This window comes from Rhipicephalus microplus, unplaced genomic scaffold, assembly GCF_043290135.1.
Source record: "Rhipicephalus microplus isolate Deutch F79 unplaced genomic scaffold, USDA_Rmic scaffold_15, whole genome shotgun sequence".
Taxonomy (NCBI): Eukaryota; Metazoa; Arthropoda; class Arachnida; order Ixodida; family Ixodidae; genus Rhipicephalus; species Rhipicephalus microplus.
Window position 1 is genome coordinate 21,305,136 of NW_027464588.1, and position 20,344 is coordinate 21,325,479.

General features: G+C 47.8%; 1 protein-coding gene across 1 annotated transcript; it reads left to right on the top strand.

Moving 5' to 3' along the window:
* The first annotated feature begins 3,177 nt into the window (after window positions 1–3,177).
* LOC142784616 (uncharacterized) lies at window positions 3,178–16,029 on the top strand. Its single transcript, XM_075883042.1, has 3 exons — window positions 3,178–3,185; window positions 4,719–4,993; window positions 15,632–16,029. Exons 1-3 carry the CDS (start codon window positions 3,178–3,180, stop codon window positions 15,892–15,894), a joined length of 546 nt encoding a protein of 181 aa, XP_075739157.1. The 3' UTR covers window positions 15,895–16,029.
* The last annotated feature ends 4,315 nt before the right edge of the window (window positions 16,030–20,344 follow it).

Here is a 20,344-nt window from a genome sequence, read left to right on the forward strand (position 1 = left end):
TTTGGCTTTCGTGAGCTCCTTTTTCTCGGCCATGTCATCGGTGCAAAAGGCGTCCGCCCAGACCCTGCAAAAACTGAGGCTGTAGCGAGATTACTGAAGCCAACAGACAAAAAAAAGCTGTTAGGCGATTTTTAGGTCTCTGCGCCTATTATTGACGGTTCGTTGAAATGCCTTTCGTATGGCTTGCCGAACAAGAGGATGCCATTAATGAACTACGAAAGTGCCTTCAAAGCCATCCTGTTCTGGCGCATTTTGACGAGGAAGCGGAAACCGATATCCATACGGATGCAAAGAATTTAGGTCTTTGGGCCGTGCTCATCCAATGGCAAAACGGACAAGAACAAGTCATTGCATATGCCAGTCGCACTCTTTCGAAAGCTGAGGTGAACTACTCAGCGACCGAGAAAGAATGCTTTGCCGTGGTATGGGCTATCAGCAAATTTCGACCATATTTATATGGTAGGCCTTTTTGAGCTATAAGCGACCATCATTCGCTATGCTGGCTGGCTAATCTCAAGGAGCCATGTGCACGGCTTGCACGATAGAGCTTGCGATTACAGGAGTATGATATCACGCTTGTGTACAAGTCAGGTCGCAAGCACAGTGATGCAGACTGCTTGTCACGTGCTCCGATTCAACCTGCTGCTTCTGCTTCCACCGAGGATGGTGAAGATTTTGTTGTCTTGGGAGCTGTGGCACCATTATAGATGGCACATCAGCAGCGATCCGACCCTGAGATACTCCTTATAATCAAGTACCTACAAGGACAGTCTGTCGATGTTCCACGACCTTTTGTACGCGGCCTGTCAGCGTCCGTCCCTACGAAACAACATCCTGTATAAAAGAAACTCTGACAACAATACAGCGAAATTCCTGCTTGTCGTCCCTTCACCTTTGCGACCAGAAATTTTGGAGGCTTGCCACGACGATCCATCAGCTGGACACTTAGGAGTAAGCAGAACATTAGCACGCATCCGCACTAATAACTACTGGCCGAAGTTGCTTAGCTCTGTACGACACTGTCAGAACCTGCCGGGACTGCCAAAGACGTAAAACGCCACCGCTAAAACCAGCAGGTCTCCTTCAACCGATAGAACCACCAGAAGCCCCATTCACAGAAGCGGGAATGGACTTACTCGGCCCATTTCCTACGTCGTCATCGAGAAAACGGTGGATAATAGTTGCGACCGACTATTTAACCAGATATGCCGAGACAGCGACTCTTGTTAAAGGATCAGCCGTTGAAGTAGCCGAATTCTTAGTCTCCAACATCGTACTGTGGCACGCACGGAGCTCCAAAAGTGTTGATCAGGGACCGAGGAACTGCATTTACGGCCGACCTGATGAAATGTATTATCGACCTACACCAGTCATAGAAAAATGACGGCATACCATCCTCAAGCGAATGGTCTTACGGAACGACTGAAAAGAACGCTGGCTGATATGTTGTCAATGTATGTTGATATAGAACAGCGTACTTGGGATAAAATATTACCCTATGCAACATTCGCCTAAAACACTGCGATGCAAGAGAAAACACGGATGACGCCAATCAAACTTGTTTTTGGCCTGATGGTAACGACATCTTTAGATGAAATGTTACCTATTGACGCCCCAGAATTGCTATGACGTTCACGACTACATACAAAGAGCAGAAGAAGCCAGACAGCTGGCACGATATCGCATTCTCCAACAGCAGAAGACCGACACGCATCGATACAGTCTGCGAAGAAGTGACGTGCGGTACGAACCAGGAGACAGAGTATCGGTGTGGATTCCTGTACGAATGCGTGGCGTATCAGAAAAACTGCTTCGCCGCTATTTCGGTCCGTACAGAGTGCTACGCCGCGTCAGCTCGCTCAACTACGAAGTTATGACAGAGGGACAGGATATTTGATCTCGATGGCGGCATCGCACGAAAACTGTGTTTGTCCTCAGGATGAAACCATATCACGACAGGCAATGAAACGTCGAAGACACTACGTTGTTTGACGTTAACGACATCCCCGACGAAGGTTTGTGAATGACCGCCATGCAGCCAGTTCGACACAAGCATCGGGACGATGCACTCTGGAAAGGGGGGCAAAGACACAATGTGACTTCAAATTACGCGCGCTAGCCGATACTTGTGCCCTCTAGATGGCTTGCGACGCACGAGCCTGCGGGACCCAGCTGCGCGCGAACTGTGTTGGAAAAAATGAAGAACGTAGAAGAAGAGGCAGAAGTGAATCCTCGAGACAATCTAGCTGTGTTATTATTCTCGGGCACAAGTTCGCCCTGTCTACGTTAGCCTATGTTGCAATATGCTTCGAGTTGTCTATGAATTCGCTCTCGCGGTGCCAGTTGCTAGCTCCCTGGAAGAGTGACCGCGCCGTAAAAGCGTTGGTCCCGAGTTCAAATCTCGCATCAGGATGAATTTTTTGGGAACTAAAAAGCTTTTCTTTCTGAGAAATCCGTACGGATTTCCTTGTGGCTTTGTGCTGCAAATGGGTGGTTCTCTTTCTCCCCTTTCTTAATCCCTCCGCCACCTTGCAAGTTTCCGCAGAACTCATCTGTAACAGACTGATTTACTTAAATCACACCAACTTGCTTCCTGGAACAGTGTACGTGCGCAATAAGTCATGACTTCGTGCTGACAGAATGCTCCGTGAAAGCCCCCTATGTACTTTAAAAACCAGCAGATGTTTCGTGTACAAATAGCTCCTTAAAAATAGGACTCAAACGACTATGTGCCTGCCGCTCTCTCTGCTGACTGTCTAGAAAATGGTAAAGTGGCGAGCGGTGATGCGGCGGGGACATTCGGCGGTGTACTTGAAAGGGATCGCACGTGCACGAGAGAGATCCAGTGCGAGATTAGCCTTTCCTTGATGAGATTCAGCCTTGGCAAGTATTGTGGTTTTGGCAGGTAGCAGAATCCAGATGTTACTTCAAAAGCTGGCACGTTTCCAAGCATGTGATCCTTTGCACGTCCCGCGCAATTCAAACTCGGCGTGGTCGTCGGCATTGGGAAATGCCTTTTTCAGCACTTGGACTGCGTGTTCAGTTCGTGTTTTGCATCATTGCAAGAAGCCATCGATTCGAGACAGATTGTTCTGGAATCGAAGTATATCGCGTACACGGCCACTGTGTCCGGAAGTGCACTCGATAAACTCTCGTTCCAAACGGCAGTCAGTAGTGATGTTGAGGTGTGGTGGCCCATTTTGTTATTTTACAGCCTCTTGACGTGCTTGGTGTGCCGTCATTTTTTGTATGATGGCCTGCATCTCTTTTGTCCGAAGCAAGCGTGTCGCAATCTGCGCACGTTTGCACAGGTCTTCGCTATACAGACGATGAGCCCGATGACAAAGGCTTTCTTTGTGTGATTTCGGGGAAGTGCCCTGCGCACGTGCGCTTTTTTTGCGTTTGATGGCATCAAAGCAATGAAAATCGTGTAGGGTGAGTGCCTGCTGCGCACAGTGGCACGAAGAACTGAATAAGTGAGTGCACGCGCCATCTGCTGCCGCACCCGCGCTGCTGCTGTTTTGCTCGGCACGCTTGCCTGGTGTTAGGAGCTTCGTGCCTAAAAAATGATCAAGCTCTTCTCTGCATAAAACACTCCACTGTTACCTGCAGAATGGGAGTGGTGTGTGGCCGAACGACCTATATGTGGCAGACCGGGTTATGTATTAAGCGTTTAATAGAGCACTCCAGCTCACTAGGTGGTGAGTGGGAAGCACCTGCTGTTTAATTGTAGGACATGTGCCAAGAAGTAAAAGCCAGTTTTAATGTGATAACTTCGGAGAGCTCGTTTTGCAGAAATCAGGGCATCGGAGTCATTTGTTGCGAGCGAAAAATCACTTCATCCGTGACCGAAAGAATAAGATGCAAATACAATAAATATTTCAGGGTCCAAGTGGAAAAGCTGTCTGCATGGCAAGCAAGTGTTCTACCTCAGAGTCACAATATTTGTCGGAATAGCCTCGGTGAAAAAAAAGCACTATATCAATGTCATGTAGTGGAAAGAGCCTACGCTTCATATATTGCGTGGCAGAAGCATACAGTCTTGCCAGGCATGAAAAAATGTGAATTGAACAAAAAGTGGGTGCTCTAAAAGCCAACCCATTATAAGGTCCTCGGACATATTTAACCATAATCAGCAGCAGAACCATCAACAAACTGAACAGCTGGATAGGTTTGCGTGTTGCCCTACGGACACGTAGTGGGCCCTCTGCTTATTCACTAAGTAATTATGGTCTAGAGGAACTTAACAACGGGGCTTGTAATAGGCATTCATTGACGCTTTGAAATGACCAATGTTACGCAAACAGTCATTTGGGAAAGGGAAGGAAGTCTCCAATTTCTCCTCGTTGCAATGCGCCGTCGCGCCACCTAAACCATTCTGACACTCTGGGTCGGACATATTCTGTGTTTAGAAGACTACTTAAAAGGAGTGGCCTGTCTGCTGTGCTTGCTGCTCTCCTTCTGGATCGATCTGTGTAAATACACTCGCAAATAGTTATGTTTGGTCTCGTTTTATATAATTTTATCGTGGTTCGTTGGCATAAAACCACAACTAATTATTGAATCGTGGCAGAAATCCATTCCTATTTGTACAAACTGGAAGTTCGTATGCCGTAATTCAAAGAGCATGGAATAGCGGATGCTGCAAGAACATTGGTGTGCAAGGGTCTTCTTCAAGTTTCAGTTTGCAGTCCACACTTTCGTTTTTTTCTTTGCAGGAGATTAGAGCAGGAGCCTGAAGGTGACAAAGATGATGAATCGGATGATAATGATGATGAATCAGACGACAAAGATGATGAATCAGACGAGTCTGACTACGGCGAGGACACTTGGGGCGTGACAGAAATCCCATGTGCTCGAGCACCGACGGTGCCGCATTTCCCAAGCCCGGACTTGGCAGCCTACAGGCGCATCATCCACGAGGAGATGGCCAGGTGTTACGGTGCACACATAGTGTCACCAGCCTCACCAGCCGATTCTCCGGCAAGCACGGGTGAGCATCCTAGTAATTATAGACTGTGATGGACACTGTGGAACAGTTAAGCCTTCACTATAACGGAATTGTCTGCATAACCAACTACAGAAGGCTTTCAGTAAACGGGAAATCCGTTCAATGGACCTGCTGCTTATTAACTGAAACTGCCTCTGGTATCAGTGGTCTCGTACCTGAATTCTACACGCTTGTTTGTTGCTTTGTAAATGCAACTCTTGTTACACAGAACATCCTGGTACCTTTAGGGTCTGTTTGATAAGTTTACTGTTTGATAAGCTTCCTGTAACATGGTGTCCATATTGTCACGTGGTCGTGACGTGGCCGAAGTCAGGAGACTTTGTTTTGGAATTTATCTGTTTATTTGGGCAAACCTGTGCCCGGTAAACGGAAAATCCGATTACAGTAGCAGTTTTGGACTGATAGCGGCGAACGGAGCGTCGGCCGGGGATCAACTACTGACGAGCGGTGAAGTGCGTCGGCATTTATACTCTTGCCGTCGAATGTTCTAGCGTTATCGTTGGCGGTTGCGTAGGTTCCAGAATAATCTGTACAGTTCGCAGAGTTTGCGTCATCTTATCGAAATGATCTACTACAGTCCGGAAGCTTCTCGAAAACTGCAGGCGCGGTTTGCACTGAGAATTGTTTAGTGTTTTGGGACGATAACAAAAACTTGGGAAATGGAACGTGGCATTGCCCCTCTCTGAAAAAGGCATCGTCCCGATGCTTTAACTAAGATGAAGGTACAACAATAATGCAAGGAAGTACAATGAATAAATTATGCTACAGTAATAATACAAAAAACACTGTTTCAGTTTGTTAACGCGCATGAAACGGCTTGAGGCGTGCGACATGGACGACTTCAGGTTGCGATTGGCGTGCTGAGAGTTCGTGATGCCTTCGGGAACAACCTCGTAATCAAGTAGGCTGAGACGTCGAACCACCCTGTATGGTCCGAAGTACCGTCGCAGAAGCTTTTCACTTAGTCCACGTCGGCGCATCGGCGTCCACACCCAAACACGTTCACCAGGCTGGTATTCCACGAAGCGTCGTCGAAGATTGTAACGGCAGCTGTCGGTCGTCTGTTGATTCTTGATACGGAGACGCGCGAGTTGTCGGGCTTGTTCGGCGCGTTGAAGGTACTCACTCACATCGAGGTTTTCTTCTTTGGTGGAGATATCTGCGTCGTCTTCTGCACCGCCGTGTTGTATGCGAAGGTCACGTACGGAAGAATGGCATCCCACGTCTTGTGTTCGACATCGACATACATTGCCAGCATGTCGGCGATCGTCTTGTTTAGCCGCTCAGTGAGGCCGTTGGTCTGTGGGTGGTACGCTGTCGTCCGGCGGTGGTTTGTGTGGCTGTATGCCAAGATCGCTTGAGTCAAGTTGGCAGTAAATGCCGTTCCTCTGTCGGTGATCAGGACCTCGGGGCACCGTGACGTAAGACGATATTTTCGGCGAAGAACTTAGCTACCTTGGATGCACTGCCTTTTGGCAGCCTTTTTGTCTCGGCGTAGCGGGTGAGGTTGTGAGTAGCTATCACGATCCATTTGTTTCCGAAAGCTGACGTCGAGAACGGCCCCAGTAGGTCCATACCAATCTGTTGGAAAGGTCGGCGAGGTGGTTCAATTGGCTGCAAAAGTCCCGCTGGCCTTGTCGGTGGTGTCTTGCGTCGCGGACAGTCCCGGCATGTCCTTACATAACGAGTGACGTCGGTGGTAAGACGTGGCCAATAGTACCTTTTTTGTATCCTCGCGAGCGTGCGAGAAACACCGAGGTGCCCTGCTGCCGGATCGTCGTGCAGGGCCTGCAGGAGTTCTGGTCGCAGAGCTGAAGGCACACAAGGAGGTACTTGGCTCGAAGCGGTGAAAAGTTTTTCTTTTCCAGAAGACCGTTTCGCAGGAAAAACGATGCATGTGTGCACTTGTATACCCTCGGGACTTCGGTGGTCCTGCCTTCGAGGTATTCTATTAGGGCCTTAAGTTCCGGGTCGGCTCGCTGTCGTTCAGCGAAGTCGTCGGTAGTTATTGTTCCCAAGAAGTAGTCGTCATCCGGGTCGTTGAGTGGTGGTTGGTCGACAGGCGCACGAGAGAGACAGTCGGCGTCGGAGTGTTTCTTGCTGAACTTGTAAACGACGGTAATGTCATATTCTTGAAGTCTCAGGCTCCATCGCGCGAGGCGACCTGAAGGATCCTTCAAGGTGGCTAGCCAACACAAGGCGTTGTAGTCGCTCACAACTTTGAAGGGCCTGCCGTAGAGGTAGGGGCGAAATTTCGATGTAGCCCAGATGATGACGAGGCATTCCTTTTCTGTTGTGGAATATTTGGCTTCTGCTTTGGATAGCGATCGGCTGGCGTAACAAATAACCCTTTCAAGTCTGTCAGCCCTCTACACAAGAACGGCGCCAAGACCTACGCTGCTTGCGTCAGTGTGTATTTCTTTCTCCGCGTATTCATCGAAATAGGCACATAACAGAGGCCTCTGGAGGCGATGTTTAAGCTCCTGGAAGGCGTGTTCCTGCAACGTTTCCCACTTGAACTCCACGTCGGCCTTGGTAAGGTTAGTGAGAAAATCGGCGATGCGGGCGAAGTTTTTCACGAACCGCCTATAATAGGCGCACAGGCCCAGAAATCGGCGCACCGCCTTCTTGTCAGTGGGGGCGGGAAGTCGGTGATGGCGGCTGTTTTCCGTGGATCGGGACGAACTCCAGGCTTGTTAATAACGTGCCTCAGAAACAAGAGCTCCTCGTACGCAAATCTGCACTTTTCTGGCTTCAGTGCGAATCCGGACGTCTTGATGGCTTTAAGTACAGCTTCAAGGCGCCAAAGATGCTCGTCGAAACTCGACGAAAACACGATGACGTCGTCCAAGTACACAAAGCAAGTCTGGCACTTCAATCCTGCCAGTACTGTATCCATAACGCGTTGATATGTTGCAGGCGCTGAGCAAAGACCGAAGGGCATCACCTTAAACTCGAAGAGGCCGTCTGGTGTTATAAACGCCGTCTTCTCTCGGTCTCTTTCGTCGACTTCGATTTGCCAATAGCCATTCTTGAGGTCCATTGATGAAAAGTACTTGGCGTTATGGAGCCGATCAAGTGCGTCGTCTATTCGTGGGAGAGAATACACGTCCTTTCTTGTGATTTTGTTCAGGCGGCGATAATCGACGCAGAAGCGTAGGGTCCCATCGTTTTTTTTTCACTAACACTACGGAGGATGCCCATGGACTCTTGGATGGCTGGATTATGTCATCCTGCAGCATTTCATCAACTTCTTTCTTCATGGCCTCACGTTCTCGCGTCGAAACCCTGTATGGGCTCTGACGGAGTGGTCTGGCATTTTCTTCGGTTATGATGTGATGTTTCGTGATTGGGGTCTGCCGAATTTTTGATGACGACGAAAAGCAATCTTCGTACTGCAGGAGCGGGGCCTTGAGCTGTTCTTGCTTATGGTTTGGAAGTCTGGGATTGGCATCGAAAGCTATGGGAGGGGCTTGGTTCCTCTGAGCAGGTTCCGCAGAATCGGTGAGGGCGAAAGCACTGGTGGCGTCCACAATTTCTTCTATGTATGCGACCGTTGTTCCCTTGTTCACATGTTTGTACTCATTGCTGAAATTCGTGAGCATAACCGTTGCTTTGCCTCCCCGCAGCTCTGCAATTCCTCTTGCGACACAAATATTTCGGGTGACCAACAGATGCTGACTGCCTTCAACGACGCCTTCCAAGTCAGGTGATTTAAGAGCGCCGACTGAAATAATGACGCTGGAGCGAGGCGGAATGGTGACTTGTTCTTCTAGCACATTCAAGGCATGAATTCCCGACGGTGTTCGCGGCGGTAGTGCTTCTTCTGTGGATAACGTTATCGACTTTGTTCTTAGGTTGATGACAGTCCCATGGAGGCATAAGAAGTTCATACCAAGGATGACATCTCTCGAGCAACGCTGTAGGACTTTGAAGTCGGTAGGATAAATACGGCCGTTAATGATGACTCTCGCTGTGCAGATTCCTGTAGGCGTTACGAGATGACCTCCGGCTGTGCTGATTTTAGGGCCTTCGGAAGCTGTCCTAACTTTCTTTAACTGATGACGGAATAGTTGACCCATTGATGACGGAATCGACCCACTGATGACGACCCACTGATGACGGAATAGTCGGCTCAAGTATCGACGAGAGCGGTCACACTGTGGCAGTCGATAAGAACGTCGAGGTCCCTAGTTCGCCGTCTCGTATTACAGTTAGGGCGTGGCATCGGGTCACGGCTGCGTCGGCTTGTTCCGCTGCATCCATGTTGTGTCGTCAGGCCATCTTCGGTAAGTGAGCTTTTGCCGTCAAGGCTTTGCCAGGTTGGCGTTGTGTTCGGACAGCATAGTCGCGTCGTCGTCGGAGAAGAATCTTCGGTAGTTCGTCGTCGCACAGCAACCGCACCTCCATCGGTTACTGCCCTTAGTTTCCCGGATACGGGCTAGGAGACCGGCCCTGCGTTGGGCCAGAGTACTGCCGGTGGTGCGGCGACATGCGGCGGCTGGGCGACGGCGAACGGGAAGGACTTTGCGGTGTTCATTGAGTTCCTGTCAGGTAGTCGGCGATGTCACAAGGTCGTTCTCCTGGCTGTGGACGCGGTGCATTGACGGCGAAGCCACGCAGTCCCATCTGTCGGTACTGGCAACGGCGGTATGTGTGTCCGGCCTTGCCGCAGTGGTAGCAAAGCGGGCGGTGGTCAGGGCTGCGCCAGACGTCAGTCTTCCTCGGCGCACTGCGCTTGGGCCGCTGGCGAACGGTAGGACGTCGGTGGGGGTGGTGGCGGCGGTGGCGTCTGGCGACGGAAGTGCGATAGGGCGACGTTTTGGCGTGCGCGTGGAGGAGGGGCGTGGCGGCGGGCTGCAGCGGCATAATAGCTCATGGCTTGCAGCTGAGGCCCTTGAGACTGAGGAACGCCCAGCGATTGCTGGATCTCCTGGCGTACGACGTCCGCGATGGATTCCACGTGAGGCTGCGCTAAAGGAAGTAATTTTCGCAACTCTTCTTGCATGGTCGCTCGGATCGTCTCACGCAAGTCAGTGGTTCTAAGCCCTTGAATGCCGGCGTAGCTTGTAGACGAGAAGCTACGGTTATATTGCCGCGTGCGCATCTCGAGCGTCTTCTCTATTGTAGATGCTTCTGAAATGAATTCGGCGACCGTCTTTGGTGGGTTTCTGATCAGCCCGGCGAAGAGTTCCTGCTTTACTCCTCACATGAGCAGACGGACCTTCTTCTCCTCGGACATGTCGGAGTCAGCGTGGCGGAAAAGTTTTATCATGTCTTCCGTGAATAGCGCCACGTCTTCGTTTGGCATATGCATGCGGGTTTCGAGAAGAGCTGCGGCCTTCTCCTTGCGCACCACACTTGCGAAAGTGGTGAGGAACCTGGCGCGAAAGACGTCCTACGTTGTAAAGCTTCGCTCTTAATTCTCGAACCATGTCCGAGCAGCATCTTCTAAGGCGAAATACACATGCCGGAGCTTGTCATCTTCTGTCCAGTCATTGAAGGCGGCGACGTAGTCGAACCTTTCGATCCAGCTTTCTGGGTCTTCCAGTGGCCAACCGCGAAAAGTTGGCGGCTCTTTGGGTTGTCGGAGCAGGAGATGTGCAGGCTGCACGGGGGCGGTCATGGTTGCAGTAGTTGATGTCGGGATCCGGGTCTGCCTGGCTGCTTCAGGAAGGGGCCCGTACTCTGGTTGTAGTCCCCTCTGCCGACGGCTTGTTTGCTGTTCAGGGTTAGCGACCCTGTCTTCTTTGCTGCTTGGGCTGGGGTCATGGCTGGAAGGGGGCGTCCGGAACATCAAAGAAGCAGCACCTCCACCAGATGTCACGGGGTCGTGACGTGGCTGAAGACAGGAGACTTTGTTTTGGAATTTATCTGTTCATTTGGGCGAACCTGTGCCCGGTAAACGGAAAATCCGATTACAGTGGCAGTCTTGGACTGATAGCGGAGAACGGAGCGTCGGCCGTCGATCAACTACTGACGAGCGGTGAAGTGCGTCGGCATTTGTACTCTTGCCGTCGAATGTTTCAGCGTTATCGCTGGCGGTGGCGTGGGTTCCAGAATAATCTGTACAGTTCGCAGAGTTGGCGAGATATTATCGAAATGATCTACTACAGTCCGGAAGCTTCCCGAAAACTGCAAGCGCGGTTTGCACTGAGCATTGTGTAGTGTTTTGGGACGATAACAGAACTTGGGAAATGGAACGTGGCAATATGAAAGACTGTTTCTGAGTAGTCGAGTTTGTAGGCCTTGCTGCCACAGAAATACATAGAACAGGGGGATTTTTTTTCAGTTGCACTATAGCAAGCATATGCACAACTGAAAAGGAGAGCATGTGTGCATTTCGCAATAAAAGTTCAACTCAGTGAGCATCAAATTTTTTTGTGACGTAACCTCTAAAAATGTTTTCTTTTTATTCCTGAATTGAAGTTTTTAGGCTATTCTATCTTTTAAAAAAATTCTCATTGTTTTGAGTGACCATAAAAGCATTAAGCGAAACCCTAAAAAAAAACTTATGATTTTTTAGAACTAAGTTACTTTTGATAAACATAGCTTGTAGACATATAAAAATAGGCACACCAGAGTACGTTTCTGCTGGACTCTCCAGCAGCAGAGCAACTGGCGCACACTTCACTAGCGTAAGGGTGAGTGTGCAGAAAAAAATCTTTATGGTCATGCACCTATCAAAAAAGGAGAACAAGTGAAAAAGGTATGATAATTATTCGTCTTAATGCCAGCAAGAGAGAGCGTTTCAGAGTCTCCAAAACAGGAAACGCAACCACGGCGGCATTGTTTGTGTAATGTAGTGCCACACCGAAACAGATGTAATTGCGCCTCGGGGAGTAATAAGGGAGAGAGTAACAAGCGGTCACTCTTTAAGAGATTATACACCACACAGCGGGCGGTTTTGCGGGTGCAAAAAGCGAAAAGCACCTAAACGATGAAACCAAACCAGCTGCACCGCTAAAGGCACGCTCAGATGCGCAAGCAAAAGCCAATGCACGCAAGCAAAAGCCAATGCACGCAAGCAAAAGCCAATGCGATGCCGTACACTTATGGCATAAACCTTGAAGCATTAAATCTATTGGTCGCAGATCTTGCTACTTTCTTCACTAGTCATCAAGAGAACTTTAAGTCATTAAACTTTAGTTCAGAGGCCCTAGTTGCGAAAAAGTAGAAGCCAGTGTGCTGTGTGGTGTTGGTGCATGTTAAGCTACAACATATAGTTCAATTTTTTGGAGCCCTTTACTGCGACACGGCTCATAACCATATCATATTTTTGGGGCGTAAAACCACAGGTATACTTTATTGCTGGCCCCAGTGAGATTGAAACCCATCTTTGGTGTTACCTTATTGCTGGCCCCAGTGAGATTGAAACCCATCTTTGGTGTTCCTGCTTCCCAGGTGAAGACACGTGTTCTTGTGATATTTTGTATGTTACTGTCGCTGATCTTGTTTATAGGGAGGCAATTGCCAGGCAGATACCAAGGACCAATGAATGGGCCCCTCCGACGTGCACTACGAAAGCTCAATTTAGAGTAGGCCCTTTTTGTGCAGCAACGAATGATGGTTGTTGTCCAAAGACATTCAGAGCAGGGAGTTCCGAACACAAAATATAATTTAGGTTAGGGCTGCAAGCATCACACGAACTTGTTCACTCGTTTATCAAATACAGTTACTCATAACTCGCAGTGTAACTCAGCTGGTGTTTAAAACAATCGAAACAAACTAATCGCACTACATTTGCAATCTCGTGCATTCAAGAACAGTTTTGAACAATTGCATAATGTATCCAGTCCACACTTCTTGAGACGTATCTCGAATCTTTCTCTTCCATGAAACACTCTCACAAACTCCAGTGCTGATCATGTTTGTTCCCTTCCGCTGTCAGCCTGTTGGCGACACTTCTCAATTTTTCACCATTTCCTCAGCGTCATCATTCAATTCTTTCAGATCAACTGACCACCCTACCAGAATCGCTTGATCAACATAACGTCTTCATTGGTGTCGCTATCCTGCTCGCCTACTCCCTCTGCCACCGCCTGCTTTTATCCTCTCCCTTTTGGATTTGCAAATACACTCAAACCTGGATACAAAGAAATATAAGTTATAACAAAGTCAATGAAGAATAGTCTTGCAATAAACATAGTGCTAAGAATGTACCTTCATAAGGAATTTTCAGTTATAACAAACTTATTTTCATGTAAGAGATGCAGCTATGTTATAATGAGGTTGGAGTGTATTTACCATGATCTGTCTGTGCGTAGCACAGTCATAGCGAAGGAATGGGCAAGATTTTACCGCGAAAGGTGTTATGAAATCACAACAAGTGTTGCATGCGCTGCCGCCGGTGTCCATAATCACTTTCCTTCTAAATAAGAAAAAAAAACACTCTGTAAATAAAAAACAAGGACAAAACAGGATTTTAACTCGTGTGCCCTGCGTGCCAGCCCAGTATTCTGCCACAGAGACACGCCACTGCTTGGAATTTCATTGCAAACTGGCCTTAGGCAGGCTTGATGATGGGAAAAGAATCGCGTTAATATGAGTAATAAAGCACTTCGGAGAACTAAGGGAACAACCAGGTGTCACACAAAGTGAATTGCATAACCAGTGGGTCGTCGAATGCTTTGACCCAGTGGTTTTCAAACGAAGGTCCCAGGGTCCGGGAAGCGATTTCTATGATCCACGAAACTCTCACCCGCAGTTTTCTTTGAGCGTGACTGTGCCATGTATCGATGAACTGTCCAAAATGAAGTGATGTGGACTGTTTGTTTGAAGTTTTCGGTAGCAATAAAATGCATCTTTTTCACGCTCCAGTTGCGTTAACTTACCTACGTACCCTCTCCCCTTCGTTGCAAGGGGTCCCCCATCACTTCCACCAGTTCACTAGGAGTCCCTGACACATCCATGGCCGAGAATCACTGCTCCAACACATCACAGAAGCTTCAGGCATAATTCATTATTGTCAGTCGCAGAATAAAAAAATTGCATGAAATTCCTTGCAGGTGTGTAGTCCTTGCAGTGTGTAGGTGTCTACTTGACAACGCATGCCTAATTGAGCACCCATTTCTAACAGTTTCCAGTTGACGAATCGCATAGTTTGGTCACGTGAGATGGAAGCTTCTGGCTGCGAAAAGCATCCAGACTCCTGCAGATGAAAGCCTCATCCTTCGGCACGACTTGCGATGATTTGTCGCTCCAGCCATTCCTGAACAGTGCCGCACTGTCCAATACGAAACTCCAAATGTGCATCTTGCTGTTCAGTCCTCGTTTCTTCGACACAGAGAATGGCAGCCTTCTTGATCACTGTTGTGAACGAGTGCATTTTTTATGAGGCGAGGGTGGCACTCGTGATGGTCAAGCTCGACTGTTGAGAACAGTGGTAGCACACAACAGCTAAATGAAAACATGCGAGACCCAATGGCGCTTTCGACAACTATTACCAGTACCCCTCAAACAAAGGCCACTGCCTATTAGTACAGCAGCCCTTCAATCAAGGATTACATCAATTATGACGTCTGTGATTGTCATTTGTCAACCTCATGGTGTCTGTATGAACTCAGTGGCAAGTAATAAAATTTCATGAGACGTTTTGAAAGAGCTGCAGAACAGAATCCAATGAATAAGCCAGAAAGCAAATTTTATATTGAAAGCACACTGTAGCATCTTATGGCGCGTTTCACTGGTAGATCAAGAGCAGGTTTTCTTGCTCCGTTGTGACTAATCCAAATTTCACTGGTAGATTTGGAGTGGGTCCACTCTTTTTAGTGGCAGTTTCAGAACAACTCTTTCGAACGCGGTTTTGCTCTCACTGCTTCTCACGAGAAGGAGCATACTTCACTTCCGTCATTGTGCGCGGGCTGACCTTTGCAAAATGGCTGTGTTGACTGCTGTTGAGGAACTGCTGTCTAGCGACGACCACACCCAGCAGCAGCAGCGGACGCACAACCACGCAATTCTCCATGTGCTCTTTCATATTTTTCAGTCAGCACAAGAAAACGGTACCGCTACTTTCCGCCAACACTGTGGTCGAAATGCACACTCGACAGAGGCGACAAGTTTGCCATGGAAACATAGAGAGATGAAAAGGGAATGATTTCCGGAACTGGTTTAGTGACCTGTACGGAAACAACTTGCGAAACAGCCTTCGCGGTGCGTTCACATGTTTCACTGGCAGATTTGGCTTGGTGCAGGATCTCTGCGGCTACTCCCGGTCTCCTAGTGAAAACTTTTTTAGGTTTGTGATTAGTCTTGTTGTTGCTGGCGTTTGATGTTTCGGGCTTTAAAAGTTGACTCTGCACCTTCAGATGTTAAAGTTTAAATCTCGTAAGTCAGCATGTTGTCACGTAAACATGGTAAATACAGTTTACTTGAGACTTCACTTCAGGTTTCAACTGTATGGGCCCACTTTGATATTTTAATGCTTGCCAGCCGAATTGGTCTCAAATGGCCAAATGTCATGAAGTTACAGTTCAACATAATGGCCATGCAGACATTGCATGTGCAGTGAGAAGTTTTTTTTTAATTTTTATCTGCCATTTTTTCCAAGTACATTTTCACAGTGTTTTTGGCGAATAGCAGCTGCACTGTTGTCCCCTTTTTTACTGCTCTTTTCAGTGTCAGGAGTGTCGACTGGCGGCCACATTGCCTCATCTCCAGCTGTGAAGACTACCCCTGCGTCCTCGCCGTCAACACTGGTCACTGCCTTCGCAGGATTGTCGGCACAGCAAAGACTGAGCCCGATTCTCAAGTTGTCATCGCAACAAAAGGGCCACCTGAGTACTGTCTTGGAGTGCACGGAGACAAGCGACAAAGAGAGTGGAACAACTGCACTCGTGAGTTGTGTTTTTTGTGTGCCACAGTTGTATTCTTTTTTATGATCTCTTTTGAAGTAGTCTGCATGTGTCAAGTGCTTATGAAAAATAGTTTCTCAGAGAAACCCGACAGCCTGCTAAACACGCAGTACCAGTGCGTTTTTAAAGCTTTTATACACATCCTAGCATGATAGTGAACGCGAGAACTTTCTTTGCAGGCTGTTCATTGGCAGGCAGCTAACTATGTTCACACTACACTTACCGATTGATTTTACAGGCCTGATGGGGACCACGAAATACAGTTGAACCTACTTATAACGAACCTCCGTATAATGAAATCCTTGATATAACGAAGTTTTTCTATTCCCCGCCGTTGTTCCATAGAAGCACATGTATTTGTGACCTCTATGTAACACAATAACAGTGGGAGACAACCTTGATATAACGAATTTTCCCCCCGAACAATCTAGGAATTTTACTCCGCATTTTGGTACGAGCATGCATGTCCCGCGACTTCCCCGCTGCTGACCGATTTTCTTTCGCAGAACACCAAATAAACATTCTGTTCACTTTCTCAAGACGCAAGACTGTCATCTTTCGACGACATTTGCAGTGTTACATGCAGATTCGGGGCCAATTTTTTACTTCACAATCGCGCAAGCATGAACGCTGACCCCTGGGCGCTGCGTATGGGGGCGGTTGTTAGTAGTATCGCTTGTTCACTTAAATGCGGTTTAAGTATTGTTAAGGGTGGACAAACAGACAAATGTACAGACAGACGCGCCAAAATTTTTGCGTTGAAGGTCCCCAAGAAAGATTATCGTCTTTAAAAAAGCTGCCCGCACATGGCGCCCAGTTTGTCACGACGCGCCGAGGCGCGCTTATCTTTCACGCATACTTTGCCCCGCGAATAGAGGGGTGGGAGAAGGGGGTAGGGGGTAAATGCTTATGCGCGCGCGCTGATCCTTCGGTGAAGAGAATCGCGCGTCTTCGACTTTGACCGGAGTGATTGCATTTTAGTTGCCAGGCGTACAAAGAACACTTCGCTTGCAGGACAAGCGGCATTTGCGAAAAAAGTGCGCTTTTGAAACACCGCAAAGTAACAACTGGGGCACATTGTTGGTTTGTACTCATATCTCTACCTGTTATTACGTTTCGTACCTTGTTTTTGTTTAAAAAGCGTGTTAAGTGTCGAGCGGTAAACGTTGTTAGTTCACTCTCATCCTGTGTATGTTGTTTTCGTGCATCATTTGTGCATGAGCAGCCCTCTGCCCATTTCAATCTTCTTGCCCTTCTCAGCGTTAATTCCAAGTAGTTGCTATCTCATTGCTTCACCCTTGCAGTGAAATTGTGACTTTTGTTAATTTCGGGCAACCGTGTCGTCAACCCGGAGGGTATGTCAGATTAGGCGCTGATGTCAACTCGGAGACCACGGTGACGACGGATATTCAGAGGTCGACTTGTCGCGCGCTTCCATCTTGCGCCGCGAGTTCGCAGGCTGGTAGCTTCCAGATTAGCCGATTAGTTGTGTCAACAACACGACTGCGTGTTGAATGGAATGCAATGAACGTGATAGCAAAAAATTGATATGTTATAAGAAGTAAAGCTGGCAGCCAACTTTTTTGGATCCGATATCGCAAACTCCTACAAAACGCTGGTGTGAGCAAATACGGCCGCTCCAGGGAGAAGTGCTCTTTTCACACAGTCTCTTCGCATTGAAGCCGCACTGATACTCGCCGAGATAGCAAGCACGCCAGCTATCGCAACCGCCCTTAAAATCCAATTTCATTGTTACTACTCGAGCAATTCCCCTCCCGCCTCCCCGCGTTGTTTCATGCTCGTTCAAGACGGGTTGTTTCCTTTCTGTTTGAGCATTCGACGGCAGCTCTAACACGCGGAAGATGTTATCCTATGCACTTTTCACACGATAGAGATGGGCTGGCTCATTTGATCTCTCCTTCAGCTGCGCTCGTGCTTTTACTCGCTCGCGAAAGTTACAATGCGCAGGGCATGTTATCAATTTGTACTTGTTACGGAACATGGCGGTGACGGCAAAAACCCACTGAGAGCGTCCATATGATTGCTATCACAATAACGCAGTTTTTACTCTAAAATGATTGTATTCGGTTAGCATCGCCTTCAGTCCTCTTTCTGTTTCATTTGCACGTTTATTTTCTGAATTTTCGATATCAAACCTGCATATAACGAAATCTTTTTTATAACAAATTTTTGCGAGAATTTATCAATTTCGTTATATCCAAGTTTAATTGTAGTCCAAAAAACCGAACAGTCCGAAAAAATGGTCAGGTCGTTAAAATAAAAATAATTTAGATTAGAAAAGCCTAAAATAAAATACCCAATAATTCCGTGCTTCATGCCGTCCTTGGGGGCGAGCAAACTAGGTTCTATCGGGGCTACGGTAGCATCGATGGCAAGCGCTGGCATTCGATGCCGCCAACCGTTGCTGGCGGCAAAGTTGATGGCTCCATGGAATGATGAAAAGAAGACTTGATGCTCGTCGCAAAACGATTCATGCAATGTCTCGCCTGTTTGGTGGGATTTAACAACATGCTCTGGGCTCATTTTACTTGCACCGACACCGCACAGTACGTGAACCTCCGACATTTCTTCATCAAAACGCTACCGTCATTGCCGCGATTGAACCGGTGTGTTCCAGGCCAGTAGCTCTGCACCATGACCACCAGAGTGCTACTGAACAATCGCGAACAGCAGCTAGCATGTGACGGGCACGATGGCCCGAACACACTTGCACACCGCCAACACGACCACGTGCCCAATGACGACCAAAAAAAACAAACACCCAGAATATAAAAGCAACCTACCAGCGTATAAAGATGATGATAAGGCTGACTTGACAGTTTTGCTGTTCTGCTCGCCAAGAAAGATGAGACATGGCTTCAGAAACTGAATGATTATGCATGATTCTAATCTTGGAGGCCACACAACTAGCCCCTGCTAGCAAAACTCAACCAAGCAAACAAAAATCCGGCATGGTGGCTTTCAAAATTGAGCGGCATAGATTAAAACAAACGATTAAGTTTGGAAAATCGAATTTTGTAACATAAATTCGTTCCAAAAATCAGTCGCATGAATGCATTGGTGCAATGGGAACTTTGATGGCGCATTGGTGAAGTTCGAAATATCCAGCAACTTCGAATTTTTGGAGTCCGAAAAATTATTTGGCGACTGTATTTCTAAATGCATTCTTTCTGAAACTCAAAACTTGGTCTTTTATTGATATGTGGAAACACGCTTTAAAAATTTTTCCTAGACACACAACACTGAAAAAAAAAAATTGCAGCATATTCACAGAGTGATTGATAATGAATAGGGCGAAGTGTTCATCTGTCTGTCCGTCTGTCCCTCGCTCTGTCTGTCAATGCTTCCGTCCGTTCATCTGTTCATACGTTCATTTGTGCATCTCTCTGTCCGTCCTTCCATCAGTCCGTGCGTCCATTCATGCTTCCGTCCGTCCGTCTCTCTGTCTTTTTGTCTGATCCATAACGCAGGACAAAAGCGTGTCCCGTGGCCTTCGCTCATCATACATATGTGTCTTTAGCGCTTACATAAGCTATGGATCATTACCAACTAGCCCGAACCCAGTGCATTCTATGTTTGTCTGATACTGCCGGTTACGCCTGACACAGGACAAGGTTACACTAAGGGGAGCTTCACCCTTGATTGATTGATTGATTAATTTGTGGGGTTTAACGTCCCAAAACCACCATATGATTATGAGAGACGCCGTAGTGGAGGGCTCCGGAAATTTTGACCACCTGGGGTTCTTTAACGTGCACCCAAATCTGAGTACACGGGCTTACAACATTTCCGCCTCCATCGGAAATGCAGCCGCCGCAGCCGGGAATCAAACCCGCGACCTGCGGGTCAGCAGCCGAGTACCTTAGCCACTAGACCACCGCGGCGGGGCAAGCTTCACCCTTAAAGACATTTTTTGTACTTTCTGTCATATGAATCTGTATCGTATTTACTCGCGTAATCCTCGCACTCGCATAATTCTCGCACCCCTCACATCGCACAAGAAAAATACATTTTTTTTAGTAAGTATCGCACCCCCGAAAATTGCCGCAATAATGTCGTCTGCTCGTTCCAGCTATTGATGATGATAGTGCACGCCACCTGTTAAGCATCAAGCGTACTATTGCATGGAGATTCAATTCAATTCAAGCCAAGCCGAAGTGGCCAGTGCGCGTTGTGGCGTGTTTTGTATGTTGTGTCAGTAATCTTGGCACGTTATGGGGCGATACTGAAGCCACACGGCTGCTTCAAGTTGCAAGTGATAGATCATGCACTAAACAACGGCAACAGGGCCGCCGGTAGACCCTCCGGAGCCTACGAGTTTTGTGTTCGCTACTGGTAATGGCAGCTGAAAGCCACCAAGACGCGTTGGGCCTGCGGTGTGCCTAAAACTGGGATTGATGGTAAACTTTATTTCTTTGGAAGGAAACTTCTGACGATTCTGTTAAATAGCCATCAG

What these genes read in the sequence shown, in the direction of transcription:
- LOC142784616 (XM_075883042.1), top strand. An exon ending in CGATTCTCCGGCAAGCACGG is followed by an intron (nt 4,994 to 15,631) that starts GTGAGCATCCTA and finishes TGCTCTTTTCAG; the next exon opens with TGTCAGGAGTGTCGACTGGC.